At 32.9% G+C, this 25,046-nt stretch overlaps 1 protein-coding gene across 1 annotated transcript in view; it reads right to left on the reverse strand.

The window, feature by feature from the left end:
- LOC132730162 (dynein beta chain, ciliary-like) overlaps positions 1-24,602 on the reverse strand; it is a 42,419-nt gene extending 17,817 nt beyond the window's left edge. Inside the window, exons 1-29 of the mRNA XM_060716018.1 lie at positions 24,143-24,602; positions 22,911-23,098; positions 21,149-21,338; positions 20,561-20,660; positions 20,078-20,289; positions 15,380-15,613; positions 15,055-15,222; positions 13,755-13,871; positions 13,077-13,342; positions 11,863-11,931; positions 11,196-11,578; positions 10,503-10,747; positions 10,228-10,395; positions 9,631-9,783; positions 9,080-9,225; positions 8,598-8,718; positions 8,277-8,446; positions 6,871-7,093; positions 6,331-6,534; positions 5,441-5,842; positions 4,819-5,064; positions 4,350-4,574; positions 3,429-3,647; positions 3,040-3,192; positions 2,346-2,579; positions 1,892-2,184; positions 1,562-1,718; positions 976-1,238; positions 361-592 (exon numbers count right to left, since the gene is read on the reverse strand). Of these exons, the coding sequence (XP_060572001.1) occupies positions 361-592; positions 976-1,238; positions 1,562-1,718; positions 1,892-2,184; positions 2,346-2,579; positions 3,040-3,192; positions 3,429-3,647; positions 4,350-4,574; positions 4,819-5,064; positions 5,441-5,842; positions 6,331-6,534; positions 6,871-7,093; positions 8,277-8,446; positions 8,598-8,718; positions 9,080-9,225; positions 9,631-9,783; positions 10,228-10,395; positions 10,503-10,747; positions 11,196-11,578; positions 11,863-11,931; positions 13,077-13,342; positions 13,755-13,871; positions 15,055-15,222; positions 15,380-15,613; positions 20,078-20,289; positions 20,561-20,660; positions 21,149-21,338; positions 22,911-23,098; positions 24,143-24,502 (6,141 nt within the window). The 5' untranslated portion in view covers positions 24,503-24,602. The remainder of the gene's footprint in view (positions 1-360; positions 593-975; positions 1,239-1,561; positions 1,719-1,891; positions 2,185-2,345; positions 2,580-3,039; positions 3,193-3,428; positions 3,648-4,349; positions 4,575-4,818; positions 5,065-5,440; positions 5,843-6,330; positions 6,535-6,870; positions 7,094-8,276; positions 8,447-8,597; positions 8,719-9,079; positions 9,226-9,630; positions 9,784-10,227; positions 10,396-10,502; positions 10,748-11,195; positions 11,579-11,862; positions 11,932-13,076; positions 13,343-13,754; positions 13,872-15,054; positions 15,223-15,379; positions 15,614-20,077; positions 20,290-20,560; positions 20,661-21,148; positions 21,339-22,910; positions 23,099-24,142) is intronic.
- Positions 24,603-25,046: the final 444 nt, after the last annotated feature.

Raw genomic sequence — 25,046 nt, forward strand, 5'->3', positions numbered from 1 at the left:
CAAATATGTCATTCCATAACCTTCAATAAAGAGCCATATATTCCAACACATTCATTCAATCTTGTGATATAGCTAATGTTGGCTATTCAATTAATCCATTTTGCTACTGTTGGCTATTTAATCAAGTCATTTTGCTACCATTTGCTATTCAATCAAGTCATTTTGCTAATGTTGGCTATTCAATCAAGTCATTTTGCTACTGTTGGCTATCTAATCAAAGTCATTTTGCTACCATTTGCTATTCAATCAAGTCATTTTGCTACTGTTGGCTATTCAATCAAATCATTTTGATCCCGATACCTTTCATACAACTCAAACTTTAAAATATGATAATGCATTAACCAAGTCCGGTCAATTTACCTGATCTTCAGGCCTGTCTGGGTCACTTCTCTTCAGGGAACCAGCCACCACCAGCACTGACTTGATAGCACGTAGACCCCAATCATAATGGTCCTGTTTGGATAGCAATTCTTTGCACAAGCTGTACAAGGTCAAGAACTTTCTGGCTAGCAGTCTGGCTTCCAAGAAACCTTCAGCCACCAACATGATTTCAGCAATCAGCTCAAAATCTGGTACAACCATAGCACATGGTCTGTGTTAAACATAAAATTTTCACATGATAAAAAAACAATAGCACAGAGTCTATTTAAAATATAAGATCGCATGTAAATGCCATTATTATATCTAACATATGGTCCATCTAAGAATCAAGATTTGTACATGTAGCAGCACTTTTTCAATTTAACCTTTTGCCCATAACATTGTATCTTTTAAAGAGCAAGAATCATAGCACATAAATTTGCTTAAATTAAAGCTGCTTTTGTGTAGTATTAAGTATCTTTATTGTAACTGTACAGCCTGCATTTTGTTGTAATTTATATTTTCTTTAAAATAGTTTTCTTTAAAATAGATGGCTAATTTCTATAGCGTAAAAAGCAACACCTTTTGAAAGTCATAGACTGTTAACATACAAACCTGAAAAGGGCTTTCAGATTTTCTGGCAGTTCTGTACGTCCAGCATATCCTGGGTTCATGGTAATGAAAAGACCTACAGTTGGTGTAAGTGCAATATTTTCTCCAAGGAAGTCAAATCGTTGTTTCTTGTATTTGATGGCGTCCTGGATACACTTCACCTGTACGGCCACCACAGACAACACTTCAACAGCAATACGGTTGAACTCGTCAAAACATCCCCAGGCTCCAGACTGGGCTAGACCTTTGTAGATATTACCAATGGACTGAAAATAAAGTTGAATCATAATATTAAAACAGAGTTTAATACTGATATTAACTTAATAAATAATTCACATCCAAATAAATTGTACCTTACAAATCAAATTTTTCAACCAGAAGCGTAAAAATTGCTAGAATGTAGAGTAATAGTTGTTTTAATATGTTGAAGCATGTAAAAATATACACTTAACATTTTTTTTTCAATAAACGTTTTTAACTTTGATTAATTTTTCTCCTATTTAAATGATATATAGAATGAACTCAATGTATGTTATAAGACTACTCATCGACAATAATGCTTTCTATAACACAGGGTAAGTTTTCACACCTTGTAGTCCATCTGTTCAGAACAGTTGAACACGTATACCATGATACCAAGGGCACGACCCAGATCCTTGGTGGTCTCTGTCTTTCCTGTACCGGCAGGCCCGGCTGGGGCTCCACTCATGATCAAATGGAGGGACTGTGTCAAGGTGATGTAGCATCTACAATAATAACAGAAATAATGTTAAATAATATGCAAAACTTACTTCTCATCACCTAATCAACTAATTTCAAGAATAAATTACAATCAAGTTTGTTTGGTAAAAAAAATGCTACTCTGATTTATCAAGATAACATGTTTTTCCCACCAGACAAATTTGTATTAAACGGTTACCTGTCAGTCAATGGGGTGATGACAAGACGTGGCGTATTTCCCAGGTACTCATGGGAATATCTGAACTGAGCATCACAAATGTTAGCGAAACAATCACGTTCATTATCATCCCATCTGTGTCGAAGCTGTGACAACCAAGCGAAGGCCTGGGAACTGTCAACCTTTGAGGTAATCAGTTTTGCAATGACGTCACGAGCGTGTACATCAATGGTACACACGGTCATGATCTTTTGACGATCTCCAGAGGACAACTTGCCGATCAACATGGTAATCAAAGCATTCAATTGAGTGATCTGTAAATAAAACATTGTGATGCATTACAATTATTCATCTTTATGTATATCAAATTTTACTTTAAGGAAATATTACAGTACATGAAGCACAAGAACAGAGTATCATATACTGATTCATATTGTCATTTTGAAAATAAAAAAATCTCCAGATATAATTTTACCTGTTTCTTGTTGTAATCTTTGAGAGCATTTTCGTAACCTTCCTCAAGACGGCTGAAGGCAATGTTGACTTCTGTGGTCCACCAAATCTGTGTACCACACAAGGCAACCTGAGCGGGGAAATCAAAAAGCCACTGGTCACGTGGTTTCTCTTCATATGAAGATACAGCTTCTGTCATCTCATAGCGAACTGTTGCACAATGGCGCTCCAACAGTCTCATTAACCATACTTCAACCTACAAATGTTAATAAAACAAGAAAATGGAAAATTATTCAAATTTAAAGCAACTGTAAGCTTAAAGCATTCTAACTTTTACATAAATTTACTATATCTAGGTTGCCTGAAAAAGTCATGCATTACACACTGAGCTTTACTATTTGCAGCACTTGACATCAAAATGAGAGCCATGCAGAAATTTAAAATGTTAAAAAAATCAAAAACAAAAAATGGAAAAAACATTCAACCCATACATATTGGTCCTGTTCACTGACCAACAATAAGCACTTATAGCAATATCCATACTGTTATGAAAGCAAAGTGACATTCACTGGCTTTCTACCATCCCTGTCAAAAAATGGAAGTTGCTTGCCAGATTCCTCTCTATTAATATTTAATTTTTTTATGCAAAATTTGTCACTATGGTAGAGTTATTAACGATACAACTACATGTATGCTGATACTTCAATGTGACATACCTGCCCACCAAGGTCACACTCTGCATCAAAGGTCACATATTCCCCATCCTTACTGTACATTCCTTGTGAGATCTTTGTATCATTACCCTTGTCATCTTGTTTAAACTTCAGTTTAGCCATACTGTCAAACAACTTGGTCAAGTGACGAGCAACCTATAAATAAATACAATATGTATATCTAAACATCACTGACATTTCTTTCACAATTTTACATTTAATTGTAGAATTTGGAACTACATGGAATTTGTAAGTTTTTCTAATTACAGAATCTAATTGCTGTGCTTATATATTTTTTTTTTCCAATTATCTTGAAATGTGAATAAGATAAGATCATAACATGTACCATTATTTAGGTAAATTAAAAACAAACATCTGAGTTTAACACTTACCACACTTGGATTGTTGCCGTTAGACAGAATGTCCAGCAAATCAGCAGATGAAACAAAGTAGAAACGTGGGAACGCCAATCTCTTAGTCTCAAGGTATTCGGCAAGAGCCTTCTCACAAAGGACAAGGTTATCTTGGATTTTCTCTAGTTTTTCATACAAGTGTGGAATGTTTGTTGCATCAACACAATTCTTAGTCTTCTCAACGTCTTTCACCAATTCCTACAAATAACAATATCCTAAAATATGAACTTCTTTTCATCATGATTAAAGCTATGTTTCAACAACTTTTAATCAATTCCTTTTTTGTTGGGAATTAAGAAATATATCAACCCTATAAAGGCCTCATGACAACTTTTCAGCTTTACTGGTTGAAAAAGACCTCTGTGGAATACTTCCACAGACATAAGTGGGCGCACACCAATAGCCTAAATAATAATAATTAAGCAACTTTAAAATCTCGGCTATTTCAGGAGGCATCTTTGAATTGTTCTCTTAAATTTCATTTTCAATTAACAGGTATGGTCAAGTAAAGATTTTCCAGCATTGTTTTTTAACAGCAGGCTCTTTGTATTATTTTCTTGCACAATTTACACTATAGTGTATGATGTTCTACCTGACAAAAATAGAAGCCCTGGGTTTGGTATTTAAACAAAAATGTAAGGGGCAAGTGAAAAAAAAGCCCAAAATCTAGTCCTACAGCTGATTCTATAACTTTATTTAAAGAGGCAACATATTTAGGCAAGCCCAGTCTTTCCTGAGCCTCATGCTCATATGCATTACTATCGTAAATCCAGTTTTACAGTATTTTGGTATATGATCTAAAAAACTGAGGCCAATTATTTGCAAATTTTAGTTTACAAATGTCATTTTCAAGAATTATACAGCATAATTCATACATATTTCATAAAAGTAAAACTGAACCTTGAAGTCTGTGTCAATGCCATCAAATCGTTTAGAATCTTCTGGCAGTTGGTTTCTGATATCTTCAGAGCCAATAAAGATACTCTCAAGATGGGACCATGTTCTCTGTACTTCCATCCAGATTCCGATAACCTGGTCAGCTGTCGACAACTTCTTCTGCCAAGCAGACACTTCTTGCAGGAAGTGGGCAATGTACTTGGAGGTAAGCATGTTTTGAAGTTGTACCTGGTTTGAGAAAATTTATCTTGTAAGAATATAGGTTTTTAATATGTCCACTGAAAATGCTCTGTGTTCAGTGAACAAATATTTCATAAAGCTTTGTCAATGAAGTTTTTTTTTAGCTGATCCTTTGTAAATGCTTAATAATAAAGAAATGAAAATTATAAGAAAAAACTTTACATTGATAGAAGACCATGACAAATGTCACTTAGAAATGCATAGATGTTTTATACTTGTGAAAAAAAGGTACCTGGTTGTCTTCAAGAGTTTCAATAAGCTCCTCACTTGTCTTCAACATTGTAATCTTTGTACGTGGATGAGGTTCATGCTCAAACTCCATCTGTGCCCATGTGACATCAAGTTCCTTCAATACCTTCTCCATGCTCATTTCTTTCACGGCCTTGTCTACAATGTTTCTCACATCATCCTCAAAGTTATGAAGGTTGAGGGACAACAAATCTGCCAATGTTGTGCTCTCGTCCATGACAAAGCGTACCTACAAAAATACAATTTGTATTATTATCAAACAGATTTGTCAGGAAATCAGAAAAATTATTTATAAATTTAACGGTTAAAAGGTCTATATTGACATTCTAAACAAAATGTGAGTGGTCGTTCCGCCTTTTTATATGGCCTTGCAATAAGAGATTTTTCATAAAAACTGTTTGAATTTCTCAAGTTGTCTTTATTGAAAAGAAATTTTTGGCAAATTCGATAGTCATAATGCTGTTTACGGGTAAGTCCAACCTTAAAAACTTAATCTTTAACTTCATTTATGATTCTTTTCATGTAAGTGAACATATTTGCGCATAAAATAAAATGTTTTTCAAATATGTGTATAGAAATGAAAATAATGTCATTTAAATACGAACCTTTGTGGCCTGCATAAGTTGCTGCCAATGTCTCTCTCTGATAGCTGGATTCTGCAGCTCACTAACAGCACGGAGTGATGTCAACATGTTCTTCACTACATTCTCTACACCACTGTAAGTGTCCCATGCCCTCATTTCCTTGTCCAGTGAACGGATGTCTTTAGAGAACTTCTTACAATCCATGTCCATCTGTTCTACATTGATTTCCTTCCATGGTGTTGTCTTCCAGTCATCAATACTGCTCCTCACCATTATCACATAATCCCAAAGTGTCTTCAACATCTTAATCTCCTTGCGACATTGCTTCAGTTGCTTGAAGTCTGGCACATTCACTTCAAACAGGCCAGCTGAGTCTAGAAGACCTTTCATCTCCTTCTCCATTCCAGCAATTTCTTCATGGTACTGTAATAAATTGATTGTATAGTTTGTAAGTTTTAAAAACCTGAGCATCTGTACCACCAATGGATGCATCATGATTATGCACAACTTGGCCTTAATACTGTTAGCAAATAGGAAAGTTTATTTTTAGCATCAGTGACCTTGACCGAATCAACATTAAACTCACCCGAAGGTTTGAAGATCATGGAAGATATTGACACAGCAAATATTTAAGAAATCAGTCAATCATCAGGAGTTTTATGCAACAAAAGGAGTAACAAATTCACATTCTAAAAACAGTTAACCTTATAATAAAAATTAAGGCTATTTCTTATCATAAATGTTTACACTACCTTTAATTTCATTGACAAAAGAACAAAGTATAGTTGGTAGAATTTTTTCCCCTTTTTTTCAGTAGATTTTCAAATTTCATTCCAATATTCAGCAGATTTCATTCAATTATTTGTATGTATCTTGAATAGTTGAACAGTTTTAATAATATGTCTATGTACCTTGTCAAGTGACTGATATGGTCTGTCACAGTCATATTTGAATGCTGGAATCTGTCGGAACTTTTCTCTGAATTTGTGCTGGTTAACATCAAATGTTGCACTCTTTCTTCTGATATTGGCCACCTCTGTTGCCTGTAGTGGCGCCACCTGTTGTTTACTGGTGATAGCAATCTTCTTGGTGTTGTTCCATTGTTCGGGCAATTCCTAAATGAATAGCAGATAAACAATATGAGTGTAATGTACTATAGATGGAAAAAGAGTCAAGGGCTATCCCAAGTATTTGATCTATTCTTTTAAATGAATGCAATATTAGAACAGTATGTTCAAACTTCATTTCACTCATTTTAATTTGTTAAATTTGAAAATGAAAAAAAATCTGAGCTTGTTCAAATGACAGAAGCGTTCCTGAATTAGTTGTTACCAATTGAAATGTGGTTATGTAAGAATTGCTTGTGTAGCACTAAGACTTCTTCAGAGCATAACAGAAGCTCTGTCATGGAAGGTAAACCACAGAAAGTCAAAGGCTTCAAATGCAAATACCTGTAGCTGCAGATGAACCTCCTCTGGCATCTCCTGGTCATAGGTTTTCAGCAACTCTATTGTCTGTTTCAGAGGATCAAACATGTCATCAGTGGTTGCCTGGCGGTCTTTAACAGCAAACAAGTGACCCATGCACTCAACTAGTTCCTCGTACTGTCCCTCCTCCACTGGTTTTGTCAATCCCTTATCTGTCACCTTGATGAACTCACCAAGCTCCTTCAAGCTGGAATAATCAGAAGTCAGAATGTTTAATCTTCTGTTCTCAATTTTGTTCAAATTTTGCCAGACCTACAACACTAAATCTAAAATTTGATATGTTCCACATTCAGACATTACAGTAAAAACCCACTTTACGACCACCCCGTTTTCGAGACCAACCCGCTAATACGAACGATTTTTTAAAGTCCCGAATTTTTTATTCTTTATTTTAATGGTCGCTAACCCCGATTTTGAGACCACCCCGTTATTCCGTAATGCGACCAGTAAATTCAGTCCTATTCAGTAAATTCTGTACGTTTGGAAACCCATAAATACGACCGCGGGCACTTTCTCACCTTGATATTGACATGCGTGTAAATTGCTGAAATCTTTTTGACACGTGATGTAAACAACAGTTGTCCTAGTTTTACGACATATTACGACATCCAGTTTACGGCAGAGGTCAAGGTTACTTGGTATCAAACCCGGAAATGATCAATAATATTGCCGATAATTTCTTAATTTCACACCTTTAATGTCAAATCTGGGGGATTAAAACAACAAAGTATTGAATAGAAAACTTTCAATAAGTTTTTTAGAGGTGTTGCTGCTATCATTATCTCTTTCGTTCCATAATTTTAAACAAAAACGATTAGGTTTTTGAAGTTATCGGCGATGAAAACTGTGAAAATAATTAAAGGTTAATTGTTCGGTGTGCTTTGTAGTAAAATGGTGATTTAATAGAGTAAGTCGTGTCATTCTTTTAACAATAATGTAAAAATATGTTTGTGTTTAAAGACATTCATAATACGTATTGTACCTCTAAAGAAGTTTAAAAATTTTATAATGTTAAAAAGTAAAAGAAAATAAATGAAAATAAAAAAATAATAGTGTATGCTTTATATCTTCTCATTTGAAATAGGTTAGCCCAGAATTAAACATGTGTACAGTACATGATATCCCTTAATATATTGCCTAGTTTTCTGTTTGGCCAAACTCATTAATGAGACCAACCCGCTATTAAGACCAGATTTGTAAAGTCCCGTCATTGGTCTCATTAGTGAGTTTTTACTGTATATTCATTTCAGCAATTTCTGCAAAACAGACTCTAAATAATAGCTCCTTTTACCAAAACTGTCAAAGAATACAGTAGAGAAATTGAATTTGTGAACAGAGCAGGGTCTATATGGTAAAACTTTATATCATACCTGTTGGTCACATGATCAATGAGATGTTGCTTGAACATGAAGCTCCATCTTTTGATGATGTTTAGGAGAGCCTGTTTGAAAGGTTTCCCGTCAATCCTGAACCAACTGTCAAACACTTTCACCGGATTGATCTGCTCACATTCCTCATAGATCTTCTCATATGTGTCAATCTTAAAACAAAGAAAAAATTGTTTGATAAAGAAAAATTAAAAAAACAGACAAATTAAAAAAAAAAAAATTATTTCTCAAATAAAAGTAATGAAAAAGATTTTTATAACAAAGAAGCACCTTCTATTAATTTAACACCAGTATCACACTTACCTGTTCCTTGAACTGTTTCAGGGTTGGTGGATTCTCAGGCACACCCTCTTCAGCATGAGCTTCAATCTCCTCAGTGGTGAGCACATGACCATACAGTAAGAACTGACGCATAAACTCATTCCTGAAATAAAGATTTAACACTTCATATACCAACACACAACTTTTGTTTTTCAAGATCTTTTTTTAAAGATAATTAGAAGCTTTCAGATAAAACCTTTACCTGCTGAATTTCTTAAATAACCTTGTCAAGCTTTCATTTTTAGAACTATTACAAATTTTTGGGATACCAAGATGAAAATTTGAAGTTGGTCAGCCCACAGTATAGAGCCTATTCCAACTACATAGATGTGCAGGCTGGCCTGACTCTATACTGGTGACAATAGCTAATCATGTTTGGTTCCAGGAGGTTCAAAGATGAAAATCAAAACAAAATCATCCTCTTTTTAAAGATGGTAAAAATAAAGTAATTTAAGACAATATACCTGTCATCAACCCAGAGGTAGGCGTAGTTGTCGAAGGAGTTACGGTACTCCATGCTCTTGTTCATGATGTTCTGTATACGATCCATCAGTTCTTGTCTCATGTCAGATAACTCTTCCATGTCTTCAAGATCAGGCTGGTAGTGCTCCTAAATCAACAAACAATTCTCAGTTCATTATCTTAACAAGAAACAAATTTCTGTTATTTTTTAATGACAAAGTTTGATTAAACAGCACCATAGCACCATATAAATGTAATATCAATATAACTTTTAAAAACAAGTTAATGTTTAAGACTAAGAAACTGATTCTGAACCTTATTTAGGACATGCAATTTAATGATTCAAGTGGACCTTACTTGGGACATGCAGTTTAATGATTCCTTGACTACTTTTATGGTAAATGTATTGTTTGTACTGTTGGGTGTTATGATGATGTTTCTTCATGAATAAAGAGGGACCAACAATTAAGTGACTCAATCAAAATGTCTGTCTGTAACTCTTAAGTTCACCCAAATCAAAGTGAGAAATTAAAACCATGTAATTATTTCTAACCTGGCCGCTGTGAGCAGCAAGACGCCCAACGAGGGACGACTGTTTGTAGATGTCTCCTACCAGTCCATCAACCAGATCATAGAATCCATCCGGTACACCAAACTCAAGGGATGGTACAAACACCATCTCTGGGGCCTGAAGCTCAAGGATTGCCTGTAAGATAGGAAACTTATAAAATAACTTGGAAAATGATTGATAACAAAAGTATATTCTCTAGTGAACTTTTCTTTTTAATTTAAAATGCAAAGTGCTATCTAAGTTTTAACAATTATGACAATTCATTTAAAGAACCAAATCATTATGCAATTGAATTCTATATTAAAATAAAATATTGCTAGTAATTTTATTATACAAAAGAACTCTCTTTCATTTCCAAGTCTATGATTGTAAATATATAATACATTTTCAGACACTTATCTGAAAGATTCAACATTATACCATTTTTTATCTCAAAAGATACCATTTTTTATCTCAAAAGACTGACACATGTTTTGTCTAATAAAAGAAATCATCACAACAGTAAACTTCCTTAAAAAGCCATGAAATTCTTGAAAACCCTCAGTTCATGCATTTACTTCTCTACAAATTACTTCTTACCTTGAACAAGTCATCGGGATTGTTCTTCGTGTCAGTGTTATCCAGGAGGAACTTCAAGCTGCAGTGAATTGTGTTGAAGAAACCGTCAACAACCATCTCGTCAAGATAGTCAACGTATGCCTTCCAGATGTCAGATGTCTTGTCTCCCTTGAACAACTCCAGATTTTTCTGAGAGAAAAAAAGCAAATTATTTAAAATATAAACAAAATTATTTAGCCTTGATTAACTTACTATTAATATGCAACAAAATTTTTAGATAAAGTAAAATAACTAACCTGAACAAGACCATGAATTTGTTCCCCAATGTTCTTGATCTCTTCATACCGTTTCCTGAGACGGTCCTCACGATCGGTCAAGTTGAGCAGACAGTCGTTCTTCTCTTCCTTCCTTGTGAAGAGCGGGTTCTTGCTCCATGTGCCCATCAGTTTCTGTACCTCCTCCACATTGTTCTTCGTGTGTTGTACACGTGACTGAAGATCCTGCACCTGATCACGGGTACTCTGGATGTACTCCCAGATACCTTGTAGAAAATACAGAATACAGAAAAACTTAAAACTAATAACATGTTCAGATTTCATCAATATAATCCGCAAAGAAAAAGGAGTTCAAATGTATATTAAAAAAATGATTTTTTTTGTCAAATGGTTGTCACATTGATCATGCAACATATATCCTATTATGATACAAGCTTAATATAAAGATTGTTGACAGGTTATATGGCCAAAGGAGATGCAAGCTTCTTTGTCTAAAGCCATAACACCATGGACATTAGCAAAACTGTGAAGTCTTTGAGACAAGTTATTAATACAGCACATGGTTTCTTTGATCAAAATATAAAAATGAATCATAAATTTCAAGAAGCTGTATATATGAATGATATAACACAACAACTGTCCGATCAAAATCAATGTTTCTAACTTGCAGTATTACATATCCCTCATTTTTTTCTTATCATTAAATGTAAATACCGTCAGTGTTCCAATTCAGGGAAGTCTCAGCTTGCTGGAGTTTCTGGTCAATCTCGGCAACCTGGCCCTCGATGAGCGGGAACTCAACCTCTAGGACTTCAGTTCGAACCTTGTTGTACAGGCTCACAGTGAGGTCAAGGTTGGTCACATACTTCCAGAGGGTGTCGTAACGAGTGTAGATGGCAGACGCACTCTCTGGAACCTGTTCCTCGGCACGAACCTCTAGGTACTTCACTTCACGCAGTACAGCAACAAGTTGTGGGTCAAAGTTGACCGTGATCAACTTGGTCTCCTCATTGCGGGTGATCAAAGGTTGGTTCAGGTTGAACGAGCAAGCCTCATCAACACCGGCGATCCATTCCTTGTAGATCTCCTGGTCCCATCTACAGATAAAAAACAAGCACTCAGATAACATGGAAGAATGTTCATAAGAAAACATGACCAAATTTACCTGCCTTTGTACAATACAAATATTCAAATCTACCAAACTTAAAGTAACTTTCTATTAGAGAAGATTTTCATAGGTAAATTTATTTAACATTTACTGTTAAAACTGTACTAATAGTTATTATTTCAATGTCTAAAAGCATATCACTACATGTCAATGTTTGGAAATAATAACATTTTTTAATTTTTAAAGTTGAGTTGTTTAAAACACAGTACTTACTTGCTAAGAAGTTGTAACATCTCCTCATACTTGGTGAACACCAATTTTGCCTCTTCACTCTCAATCACTCTGTTATGATAAACAAACAAAATTGACTATGATTAAGTTAACATATTCTTAAGAAATTATTTTTTAATGTAGAAAATGTTTGTAACAATTCATTTGTTTTTATTTATTATTCAGGTGAATGGCAAGACTTTAAAGATTATATTTAGTGTAATCTCCGCTATACAGAAATAGGAACCATTTTTTTCCACATGTTTTTGTCAAAAGTTATACAAATTGGAAATTTAAGCCTATTCATAGGCAGTTATCGCAAAAATACCTGCTAGTTAGAAAACCCTAAATATCATTAATTAATTAATTCAATATTGAAGCATCCTAAATACAACATTTAAACATTGCAAAATTATAGTTATGTATATATAACATCAATAATATCTAAAGAACATACAAGAACATAGAACTGACAAATATACATGTAAACACACTGTGAGTTAAACACAAACATCAGCCTATCAATTCAGTATTAAAATAAAACCATACATGCCAAATGTTTTGATATCATACATATGATTTTGGAGTTAATAAATCAACAAATCATGAAAATGAATGAAATCTACAATGAATTTTAACCCTTCTTTCTACTGAATTTCTAAAAATGAACTAATTCATATTCCATTTTTGGAACAATTCATTATATCAAGAAAACATTAAAACTTTGTAAGCCAACAGTATAGAGCCTAATCAGACTGCACACAAGTGCATGGTGGCCTGGCTCTTTACTGGTTCCAGCAGGTTAAAGGTTTAAGTTCTGTAAAAATCTATGAAAACAAAATGAGAACATGTTCCAGAAAACATCAAAGGCAAAATAACAGAAACTCTTAACTATTATACTCACATACTGTACACATCAAAGTAAAAAAAAAAAGAATTGAAAAATACATTTGAATTTTACTTATTACAACATTTTACAACATTTTACAATACAAAATATGAGGTTTGAACATAATTTTCAAAGGGTTTAAAATTTGTTTCATTCTGAAGATCTTGCCAAAGAAAAAAGATATTTCAATTGTAGAAATGACATGACAAATCAAAGTCAACTTTCATAGTTTGGCATTTTCTTTCTTTAATCATTCACATCAATTTTGACATAAAATATAACATCAACAACAGCTCCCTAAACCAAAACTTTAATATAGAATACATACGGGTGTTCAAGATGCTTGAAGTTGGCCATCGGGATGCTGATTCTCTCCCTTAGTTCCTGAGCCCACTTGAGCCCCCCAGTGACAGTCGGCATGTTCTTGTGGATCGGGATCTTGCCATTGTCTTGTTTGACACTCATCTGTTGGTCGTAGATCTCCTTGGCAATGTCCATATCTCTGTTCATCATCTCCACAAGTATTGGATACTTCTCCTCAAAGTCCTTCTTGATCAATGGTCGTTCCAATAGATTACCCAAAATGTCCAAAAGCTATTCAAATAGATATCAATCAACTCCATGACTTGACTGCTAACATGTGGCAAGTACAACATTTGATATGTCATTCAAAAGGAAAACTATGTCCTCCTCTTAGGCCTTCTCTCAAAAAAACTTTTGAGCCAACTTGTCACAAATTCTAACTGTATAGTGTTATACTCTGATTTAGGTATTGAACAGCATATTTTATTAGATTTGACAGTACATAGTAAGTGCTGAAAAAAAAAGTAATCTTAAGGTCACAGGTTCGATACCCAGAAAGGTTTAGCGATCATGAGACTTTATGTAGCACTATCAAAACTAAATAAGGACCATACATAGACTTTATGTAATATAAACAGTTTATTTTCTACTTACATATTATCTAATTTCTAATAGAATGACACATAATGTTCATTAAACAAACCTTGTAAGCATTCTCAAGTCCACATGCATCATCAAAGGCCTGGCATATGATGGTAGCCAGTCTGCGGTCAAAATCTTCCATGACCTGCTCAAACTGTTTGTATTGATTTATAAAACTCTGAAATGAGAAAGAGTAACACATTCCATAAAGGGAATATCACTATACATTCAAATCTCAAAAATTTCTTTTATGTCTTAACTCATCTCCATAAGTTAAGGAGATCCACAATCAACAGATCTTTACTGATAGGTATCATATATACAATGATACATTTCAGACCATCAACATAAGGATAAAAAGACCCCTTTTGTTCCGGGTAATTAAGAAACTTTCAGCTTAACTTATATAATATCCACCTATACTGTATTCTTCTGAGCACCATTTCAAGGACAAATTGGCTACCAAGAAGAATTTCCTTAACTTACTTATCAATAATATGTTTCATAAAATAAAAATAAACAAGAGCTGTCCGTAAGACAGCGCGCTCGACTTTTTTATTGCTTGCCAATAAAAAAAGTTTTTGCAGTAAAAGGCAATACAAGAATCTCTGTATTTTTAAAGTGAACAATGGCCATGAGCATTAAGATATTTAGTGAAGAATTATTTTACTGAATTAATATCTCAAACAGTTCAGTCAAAAAGTGGACTGGTACTAAAAACTTAACCAAGATTCTAAGTCGATAAAAGGCCTTAATTTTTAAAACAAATCCTTGACAGAGTTACCTTCTCTTGCGTACAGATGGGGGTAATGATGTGAAATAGCATTAAAAGTTTCAAAGCAATATCTCAAAGGGTTAAGGCAATAAGTGGATTTTACCCATATTCAATGTATTTTCTAAGTCAAAAAGGGGCATAATTCTGTCAAAAACCTTGACAGAGTTATGTCCTCTTGTCTGTTGATGAAGGTCGTGATGGTAAACAAGTATGGTCAGTTTCAAAGCAATACCTCCAATGGTTTTGAAATAAAGTGAGGTGGTACAAAAAACTTAACCAAGCTCAATACACTTTCTAAGTCAAAAAAGGGCCATAATTCTGTCAAAAACCTTGACAGAGTTATGTACTCTTGTCTGTAGATGGAGGTTATGATGGTGAACAAGTATGGTAAGTTTCAAAGCCATACTTGTAATACTTCTGAAATAAAGTGGGGTGGTACGAAAAACTTAACCAAGGTGTGACGCCAACGCCGACGCCGGGGCGAGTAGGATAGCTCCCCTTTTCATAGAAAAGTCGAGCTAAAAATGGCATGTGACTTTATCCATTCAGCCCTAAGAGAAATACATTTTTCAGATGATAAACTTACGGGATCATTGGGATCCAGGCAGTTGTAGGTTGCATCAGTGAAGACCTTGTATTGAACCTGGAACTCCTCAAAGATGTTGACCACTTGTTGACTGAGAACTTTACCCTTGATACCTCCAATCTCAATCTTCTCAAGTTTCATAAACTCAAGGGCTGTCTCCATCAGAGTCTAAAAGTGAAAGGATAATGTATTTAGTTGATACAAAATAGGAGAAAAAAAGAGGAAATACATGCTAAACAATCAATAAATCAATTTTACCAAATGCTGTTGGACAATCCAAAATCATCTTATTCTTTATTTTATGTAATTACTCTTGAAATCTCACCTTAACAGTCTCTACACGTTCACAGAACTTGTCGTAACGGGCAAACACAAGTTTTGGAGCAAATTCCCATTCTCTTGGTTCTTTACCATCCTTGAAGTACGTAGAGAGTTTCTGACGATGAATCTCGTACTCTTCCTTGAAGCCCTTGAGGACGTCACAGGCCTTGCGGACTTTGTCAATGGTCTCTTCAACCTCACCCTTGAACAGCTCATGTGGCTCCAAGAATGTACTGGCCTGAAATTTTTGAATGAGTCACATTTAAAACAACATATGAATTTTTTTGCAATTGAATAACCAGCAAATAATATAATATTTTGGTAATATTTATCTTGCTATAAAAACTGCACATATGTATAATGTTATATCTATTTGATGTTTGACAATGTGTCTTTATGCAAAATATAGTGAAATATATGGTGCTGGTACTTAATTTCTTCCAAAATAAAAGTACTGGTACTGCAGTACTGAACCAAAATCTAGTACTGGTACTGAAGTAATATATAGTAGTAAGCAGTATGCAAGTACTGGTACTTAAGTACTAAAGACATGTCCTGTTAATCAAGTAACTTCTTTCTAAATTTTACAGCTCAATAAATAAGTACTACATGTATATACCTTGAAAGTAAATAAGGCCAAATATCTGCAAATATTAACTGTAAATGGAATGTTAGATGTGCCGGAAACATCAATAATTCAGTTTGACTTTGGTTCTACTTTTTAGAAGTTTACTCTAGATATATGCTTATTTAACAACTCGAAGCTGTTAGGTATTTAGTTCAAATAAACTTATTGTATTCTCTGATAATTGATGGAAATTTAATCTTTTGCCTAGAGATGTCATTCTAAGTGGAAATCATAATGTGGATTTCAAGATCAAACATCCGGATAAATCCTAATGTTTAGATTGTTGATTTTTTTGTTAGTCTTAACCATTTTTCAGGACGACTTCATTATTTGTCAATTTTTTTTGTACAAAAGAACATCACAACTGGTCTTGAACTGAATTTGAATTTATATTTGTTTGATGTTCAACACAGATATAATAACTTAGAAATCTAAGTTGCCCCCTCACAGTTTTTATAATTCTTCCAATAAATAATTATTAAAGAATTCTTTTACAATTTATGTTCATGTACTTGTACATTATAATCATTAAGAATTATACATCATACAATAAAACTGACATATGTTTATAAGTTTGTAACAACTGAACAAACTGATACTACTAACTTATACAATTAATTTCAATAAACTAAAGAATTTTGTGTCATCATAACATGTCTCAACACATGACGTACTTGTCAATGTAAATTAAATTAAATAAACGTGTTTCAGCTCAATATTTTAATGTTTTAATGATAACATAAATATACCAATTTGAAAATTTTATCCAACAAAACTAAAATATAGAGAGTAAATTTGAGGGGGATTTGCCTTTATTTCCCAAATATATAAGGTAAAATACAAATTACATGGTTACAAAATGCAGATTCAGCAAATGATATAGAACAGATCATTGTAGTTTGTTTTGCCTTTTTATTGAAGGAATAGATTCAGTCAAGGGGGGCCTGAATCCCTTCTATATCATTCTTCACATATAACTTGAGATTGGCTCATATAAGACTATATTTGTTAAGTTTGGGGCCAAGTAATGTCCATATTCTGTACAATATGGCTCATATGGGATTGTGAATAAAAGACTTTATTTATTTCTTATTGGCCTTAATTTGTCCAACTTTTTGTGAAGTTGGCTCATATGGGCCAGGTCATTAGTTATTTTGGCTTGTAGGCATACTTAAGGGCCTTAATGTGTCCAACCTCATGTTATCTGTTAGCCTCCTCTTTCTTAATTTAACTGTTAAAGTTCTATTACATAAAAACAAAAAAAACTTAAGAGTTAAACACACTACAATTCTTTCTATACATGTATGTATATTTAATGATATAAGATTTGAATTGTCTCCCTTTAATCTAAAATATCAATGACATTGACTATGTCATAATGTGTATAGATAAATTCAGGCTTCGCGAAAGTTGCCGGACCGTCGGACATGTCCGACAAAAATCAGGCCGGTCCGATATTTTTTTCCGAGTTCCGGACCTTATGTCCGGTATGAATACCGGGATATATTCAAGACCGATCAAGACCGAGTTTTCTCCCTTGAATAAAAAAATGTAAAACGAGTTTTGATTCGCCGTTTCATTTTTAGTATCCAATCAATCTAAAAAAAAAAACATACAACTTTCGATGATCTGTGTACTCAGAAGTAAATGTCGGTGTTACTGCATTATTAAATTATTACGTTGGCGCTACGCCAGGCGTAAAAAAAAAAAAAAAAAAAAAAAAAAAAAAAAAAAAAAAAAAAAAAAAAAAAAAAAAAAAAAAAAAAACGTAAAATTATCTACTGAAGAAAAAAAAAGCGAAACAAAAGAAATACGAGTCCAGGCGCCTGCCGAGAAAAATTTGTGGGTAAATGGAAAAAATGGCCGCTTGTGGTTGGTTTTTAACGAGGAAGAAAATGAGATGAAATGTACATTGTGTCATAAAATTTTATAAGATCATATGATGGATGATTTTGATCATGAATGTTTAAATTTCCAGACAGAGTCCATCAATCTGTAAACTGATGTTTTATTTAAGAGAATAAAATTGTGTTGCAAATCTTTAAAAGTTCCTATGTCTTTAAAAAAACACAAAGGTATTACCATATACATATATTTGGGAAAAAAATTCGGTCAGACAAAAGTTCTTTCGGTCAGACAAGAATTGAAAGTTTGTCTGACCGAATGTCAGGCAAATGTTTCAGCAGTTTCGCAAAGCCTGATAAATTAGGCTCAAAATTACAAAATAACATTTTTACTGTAAGAATTATTTCAAATATCAAACTATATTAACAATTTGCTTCAAGGCATTTAAGAGGGTGTTAAAAGTAGTATCTAAAAGTGAATTAGTAAATTTATATGTCAAATTTTTGTGAACTTAAATTAAAAAAAAAATGTTTATCTGTCTAAATTCATGCATTTTGGTGCAGAAATTTGGCACTATTCTATTAAATAAAAAAATCCTCCTCCTGAAGTCCTTCCAAACAGAGAGAGAGATAATAAACTAGTTACTGCATAACCACCACAGCAATTAAAGTTCATACTAGATCCAATAACCCATAAAATGTCTACATGTAAAAAGCCAATTGATTTATATAAACTTATAATCATGCAGCCAGCTGGTCTAAAATCATTTTTATTACACGTACGTAATCATGATTTGAACAAAAATCAGCTGACATTTTTTTTTGTTAACTTGGGGTTATATAGATCTATCATGACAGATATACATGTCATTATATAGAGCACTAGGCTACTGGGTTTTCTTTTGTATAGTTTTTATATAACAAGTTCATTTGTATATTTCTATGAAAATATGGATTAGATAGTATCATTCAAATATGGTGACATGGTGACACACATTCTCTCACTATGGGCTGTTACAGGCATGATATTCTGCATTTTTTTTTATTTTGCATTGATCAGCAATCTTTATGCCTGGTTGCCAAGACATATAAACTGCATGATATAACACAGACGTCACAGATATAAATCCCAACCTTGTCTGACCTCAGGATATAACTAAAACATTTTTCTTATTTTCTTATCTAAAAAATCTTGATCCTTTATGAAAGACTAAATTTTTATTACAATAATTGGATTATAAAATTCAATCTCGTATGAACATGTAGACCCCACAACTTAAACCGCTCCCTTAAATCAATCATTCTTATATCCAAAGCATGAGAATTAAGTTTGTATGCACCTAATACATTTCTTTTCAGGACGCTTTTTTAAATTCTATAATCAGTATTAATTATTTTATAGATTGCACAATATATTACAAAAGACTTGCAGACTTGGCTAAACAGATTTATCTGCTGTATAGCTAGTGACATACCTTAATCCAGATTAAAAGAATTTTTTTTTAAATGTTTCTTTTGAATCAAAGTAGCTTAAAGGGATTAAGGATTTTCATATCCAATTATGATGTAAATGTAAAGTCTTACTTGATTTATACACGATTTTACATATTTAATAAAATATTCTTTCAGGGAAATTAAAATACTTTATCTGAATCATTCCAAGTAACACATATTGTTACCATTCAAATAAAAAAAGTCTTTATTTGAGGGTTTTATAACCTACCATTATAAGCAATGTAATACACAAAATACAAAAAATATGAAAAAAGAAAATCACATTAATAAAGCTCTTTAAGCATATAGATAAAGTATCTTAAAAGTTAAAAACCCAATGATTTTTATTTTCCACATACTCAAAAAGTTGATTGAGTCAGATGGCTAGATAAAAATTACATATATATCATAAAAATTTTATCAAATAATAAATTAGTTAAAAAAAACAACAACAAAGCATCACCTAGACAAGGTATTTAAACAACTTTCAGAGAGACTTCTGCGGCTCAAATACCCAAATGCCTTTTTTTCCTTCTATAGCAAGAACTGTGAAAAGGCATCTCACATCTAGAATAATTCTTTAAAAACATGCTGTTTTTCCCTTAAAATTCAATTTACATCAAGTTTTCAATGGCCCCTTCCACTTCTTGAGGGGGAAAAAACAGGCTTTAAACTACCCATAAATTTGCTTATGCTGTATACTTGAACTTATATTGGTTGTAAAAAAAGTACAAACCGTTTGCATGATCATGTTACACATTTCTTGTAGAAGTACAATGATTCTAGCAGGCGTGTTGTAGTACTCAGAGTGGGACCACACTAGACAGAGGGCGTTCATCATTGGTCCAAACAGTTTCTTGCTTTCATCAAACTCGGCCTGTTCGTAATCTTCAAAATGATGTCTCATTGGTTTTAGGTACATGTTAATGTCCTGAGCTTCAGTCAATGCTGAAATATAGATTTCGATTTCATATTATCATATTTCATATATCTAATTACATTTTATTGTTAAGGTAAACAAGCACTGTTGAGAACATATAATAATTTGATATTCATATTTATTACATAACATTAGTATTCCATGGAAAATTTCAAGAACCTAACCAGCAGAACTATTATAATACTTACACTATACTATAAGCAGATAATTTACACTTGTGTGAATAACATTTCTAAGTTTCTTTTACCAAGAAAGTTTGAAAAAGATGAATTAACTTACATGCTACACAGTCCCTGAAGATTTCTTTGAAGGAGAGAAAGTAACTGCTCCCCATCTTCTCAAGTAATTCGGCCATCTTGCGTACCTTTGCATCCCTCAACTATAACAAAAGATAATTCTCTAGTTAGAATATACTCATTATAATAAATGTCTGTGTCAAGTAACACAATGTGCAATTGTATGGTTTTTGGTTGTTTAATTTTTAATTTTTTTTTTTTTTTGGTGGGGGGTTATATAATTATTTTAATACTCATAATATTGGTATATTTCAAAATATTGGTCATTACTTGTATAAAACTAAAGAAACATGATCAATTGATATGTGATAAAGGTGATGTCAGACAAGGTTAAACTGCTAAGAAGTGAATCCCTGATGTGATGAATGAATTGAATACATTAAAGAATACTTGGTTAAAAAAAATCATATTTACTAAAATTCCTTGACCAAAGGGGTAAAAAAGATAAAAATATAAAATATAAATGCAAGAGTTAAAACTTATCACATATATGATGTGGTAGAGGTTGAGAAACAAGGGGAGAAAAACTACATTGTATATATGATATAACTTCTAACAAATTTGTACATACCTGGTCATAGATACATTCAAGGTTGGCAGCCTTGTTCTTCCAAAACTCAAGCTCTACAAAGGGTGTTGGGTTCAAACCTTCTAGAAGAGGCTGAGCAGAGTCTCTCTTCAACACATCCTGTATCTGATGAGTCCATTCTATCACCATGGACTCAATGGTGTGAACCAAAGCACGGTCAAATGAATCAGCTCTGTAAAATAGTATAAGATATAAATAATTTGTCCCCTTAATTATGTGTTGTAATATCATAATACTTAAGTGAACAAATTTGCTTTAGGAGCACATGTTATAAATCTAAAACAACCCCCCATCCCTCCTCCCCCAATTTTAAGTTTATTTTTTTGAAAAAGATCAGGACAATGAATCCTGCTTACATTATAACCAAACAAAGGACAGTAATCATTGTTTTATTCACAAACAAATTTCAATACTGTACATTGTCCCTTGAAAAGTAAAACTTTTTGAAAGCACAACTCTTGAAAAACAAAATAGGATGTGGGCATGCATGCATAACTGGTGCAGTTTTTGTGAAAAATTTTTTCCTCATTTAATTGATTGCCTTCTTTGCTAGCAAAAATGATTTCATTTAGGTTGAGACTAAAACAGGTGCATAATAATGCTGGACCATAATTGATAGTATCCATAATTATGTGGTGAGTTACCGGTGCTGAATTAGGTCCCCTTACAGGTCCAGGGCAGAGCCTTGCTTTGGGGTCAAGGGTATTAAAGCCTGATTTTCACATTCATGCATTCTTAAATTATGTGTTTTCACATTAACATTATAAGGTCACATATTTAATTTCTATCAATGACTGGGGAGGTTTTGCAACTCTTATTAAAGTTATTATTTAATCAAACTTGAAGAATACAAATTGTTCATTAATGTATCCTAGATATCAACAGGCTTTTTTTGAAAGCATAATTTTCAAATAATATAATACATGTAGATCCATTATAGATATGCTATTCCTCAGTATCATTATTCAGTATTAAGCAAATTTCTATAATTGATGACAAACATATTACAATACTTCCCTCTGAGGTAAAACTGTTTAAACAGCTTTGTATTCTTATTGATTTTTAATTTGAGTTATTCTAAATTATTAAACATTTGTACAATTCCATGTCAATAGCCTTTGATAGTCTACCTGAAAAACCATGTTTTTACAGTTGGTAGGGGTGTTTTTTTTAGAATAAACACAATTTAATTATGAAAGGGATGTGATCAATATATTTCACAAACTATTATTTCCTTTTCAAAAGCTGTTTAAAATTAATCTATCTGCAACTTTTGATAAAGGTAACGAAACACCTGTAAAGATCTATTCAATCATGGTGCTAAATAAAAATATAAAAAGTTATGTACACTTTCTTTCTTTGTATTATTTTATTATACAACAGAAAGAAAGGTGTCAGTTAGCTGATCTTACATAATTAATCAATAGAATGTTTAGAAAATCATGAATGAACTTGAATACATAATTTATGTAATACAAATTATAAATGCATACATGTTCTCTTTTAAAATTTAACTATCTATATTGTGCAATGTGCAATGGACTTGTCCAGATTTGAATTTGGTACTGCCATGAGACCCTGATCAATTGCATATTTCCGTTTCATATTAAAATCAAAATGCTAGCCTAAAATTAAGTAAAATCTTCATGAATATGAAATTGGCCAGGATCTACACTTAGGGCATAGAGAACTTAGTAAGGAAGCCTTAAATGTGTTTTGAGATTTAATAATCATATAAATTTACCCATCAAGTTCAATCTCATGAACTCGCTCAGCTCCAACTGGTAATGGCAATAAAGTTTTTCCTTTAGCTTGACCTGACACTACGAAAACATTTCCTTTCAAGTTATGAACATGTTTTGTGACATCCTTGGACACTACATTTGGCCAATGATCATGGTTCCTTTCATTAGATAGCAGAGGCACCAAAATCTGAAAAAGACAAAATGAATCAAAATTATGTTATCTAAATGAAAAAAAAACAAAAAAAACTCAAATAATATAAAAGTACTGGGGAAAATAAGCACAGAAAAAAATGCTAGATATACCTTTTTGAGGTATGAATGAGTGCTCATAGATTGATTTGAGATTCATAATATCATTCTTAGCATTTTTAAGACATAAAGTCCAATTTCAAAAAAGTTCCTCTTTTTTCATGTTGTTACTACCTTTTTTATTTTTCTAAAATGAAATGTCAAAGTCGAAATATAAATACTTAGGATAATACAATACTTCAGGGTAATTCATGTCGTAGTGTTGAAATCAAGATAGATTAATTCTATAACAAACTTAAGTACAGTTATATATTATACATACATGTATAAAAATCAATTTTTATATTTTTTGAATAGCTTGTTAATATTTTTCCCAAATCTATTTTTTTTATCAATATGAAAATGTGGTGTTGGTAGTTTACCCTCTGGATCATGGCAGTAAGCCACTTTGAATTCACCAGAGCACAATAGCTTCTGCATGGTTCCCGTCAAGATACCTTCACTTTCCTAAGGAACCGATATTCCTTCTGTACATGCCAGAGCAGAGGTACAGTGCATTTGACCATAGAAATGATTTCATGATCAATCAGAACAGAAGTGACCTAAACAATTTGGGGAACAAACCCGGGCCACCCTATTCTTGGTTAAATGCTTTACCTATTAAGCTAACCAGGTGGTATTATTTAAAAATTACTTTAAGTTTTATTCAATATTTCTTGCATAGTTATGAGTTTATGAATCGTTTTACTATGAATTTAGATATTCAATCGATTATGTAACCATTTATTACTCTATGTACAGAGAAGGATTTTTTATAATATTTATAAATCTATTTCACTTGTCAAACAATTGATAAAGACTAAAACTATCAAGTAACATTTTAGAACAAAATATCACTGAATATTTTTACAAATAAACATCACAAATGTGACTTTTAATTGCATAAGATAACATTGTAACTGTAAAAAGAAAATTTACATACCTCATCAACAAATGCTGACAGCTGATCAAGAGGAGAATATGAAAGATCTCCATACAAAACTGCCTGTCTGAATGGAATGTCCTTTGGAATAGCATCTTTGGACTTTTTCACAAAGTAAACAGCTTTTTGCTTCGGATTAGCCGGCCATTCGTACTGAGCCGTCAAAGATCCACCTGCATTGCTTATAATTATCAAAGCAGGGTTGTCTGCTTTGTCAAACCATTCCAAGATCATCATCTTCGTTTCTTCAACATTGTACATTTTCATAAATTTATCCGGTTTACATTTCGTTGTTTTAATCACATAGTCCGCGATAAATTGCACGCGGCTGTCGGTAATATCCAAATCCGCAGCCGACATTTTTAACGTTTTGTTCTTACTTCATTTATTAAAAAAAAATCCCTTCCTTCTCAAAGAGAAGAACGTTTCCGAGTGCGTTCGCTAGTTGTTGTTGTAGTCGATGCGGTTGCCAACGGTGTCAGGTGCCCTCTCGCTCTGGGATGATTTTACTGATCACGTGATGTGGTGCGAACAACAATGCGACCAATTAAATCGATGCACCAAGTTTCACTGCCGCTCTAAACTTCAAAATGATTAACGCGTTTAACAAAATAATATTAAAGGGCATTTACCGTTAAACTATATGCATTATGACTAGACGTTATGCGAAATTGAAAAGGATTGGAGATTACAGAACTTGCATCGATAATCTATATTATTACATAAATTATATAGATTTAAATAATATATAATAAATGAAGGTTATATTTTTTAAGGCAAACGCTGCCTGAATTTCGATCACCATTAAGACAACGAAGAACTATATTGAACTTGTATTTTTTTATATTATTTTATATAATGTCAGAGCTCTTTGTTATATATTCTAAGACCATTAATTTTTTTT

The sequence above is a fragment of the Ruditapes philippinarum genome, unplaced genomic scaffold (genome assembly GCF_026571515.1).
Source record: "Ruditapes philippinarum isolate M1 unplaced genomic scaffold, ASM2657151v2 ctg1114_1_1_1_1, whole genome shotgun sequence".
Classification (NCBI taxonomy): domain Eukaryota; kingdom Metazoa; phylum Mollusca; class Bivalvia; order Venerida; family Veneridae; genus Ruditapes; species Ruditapes philippinarum.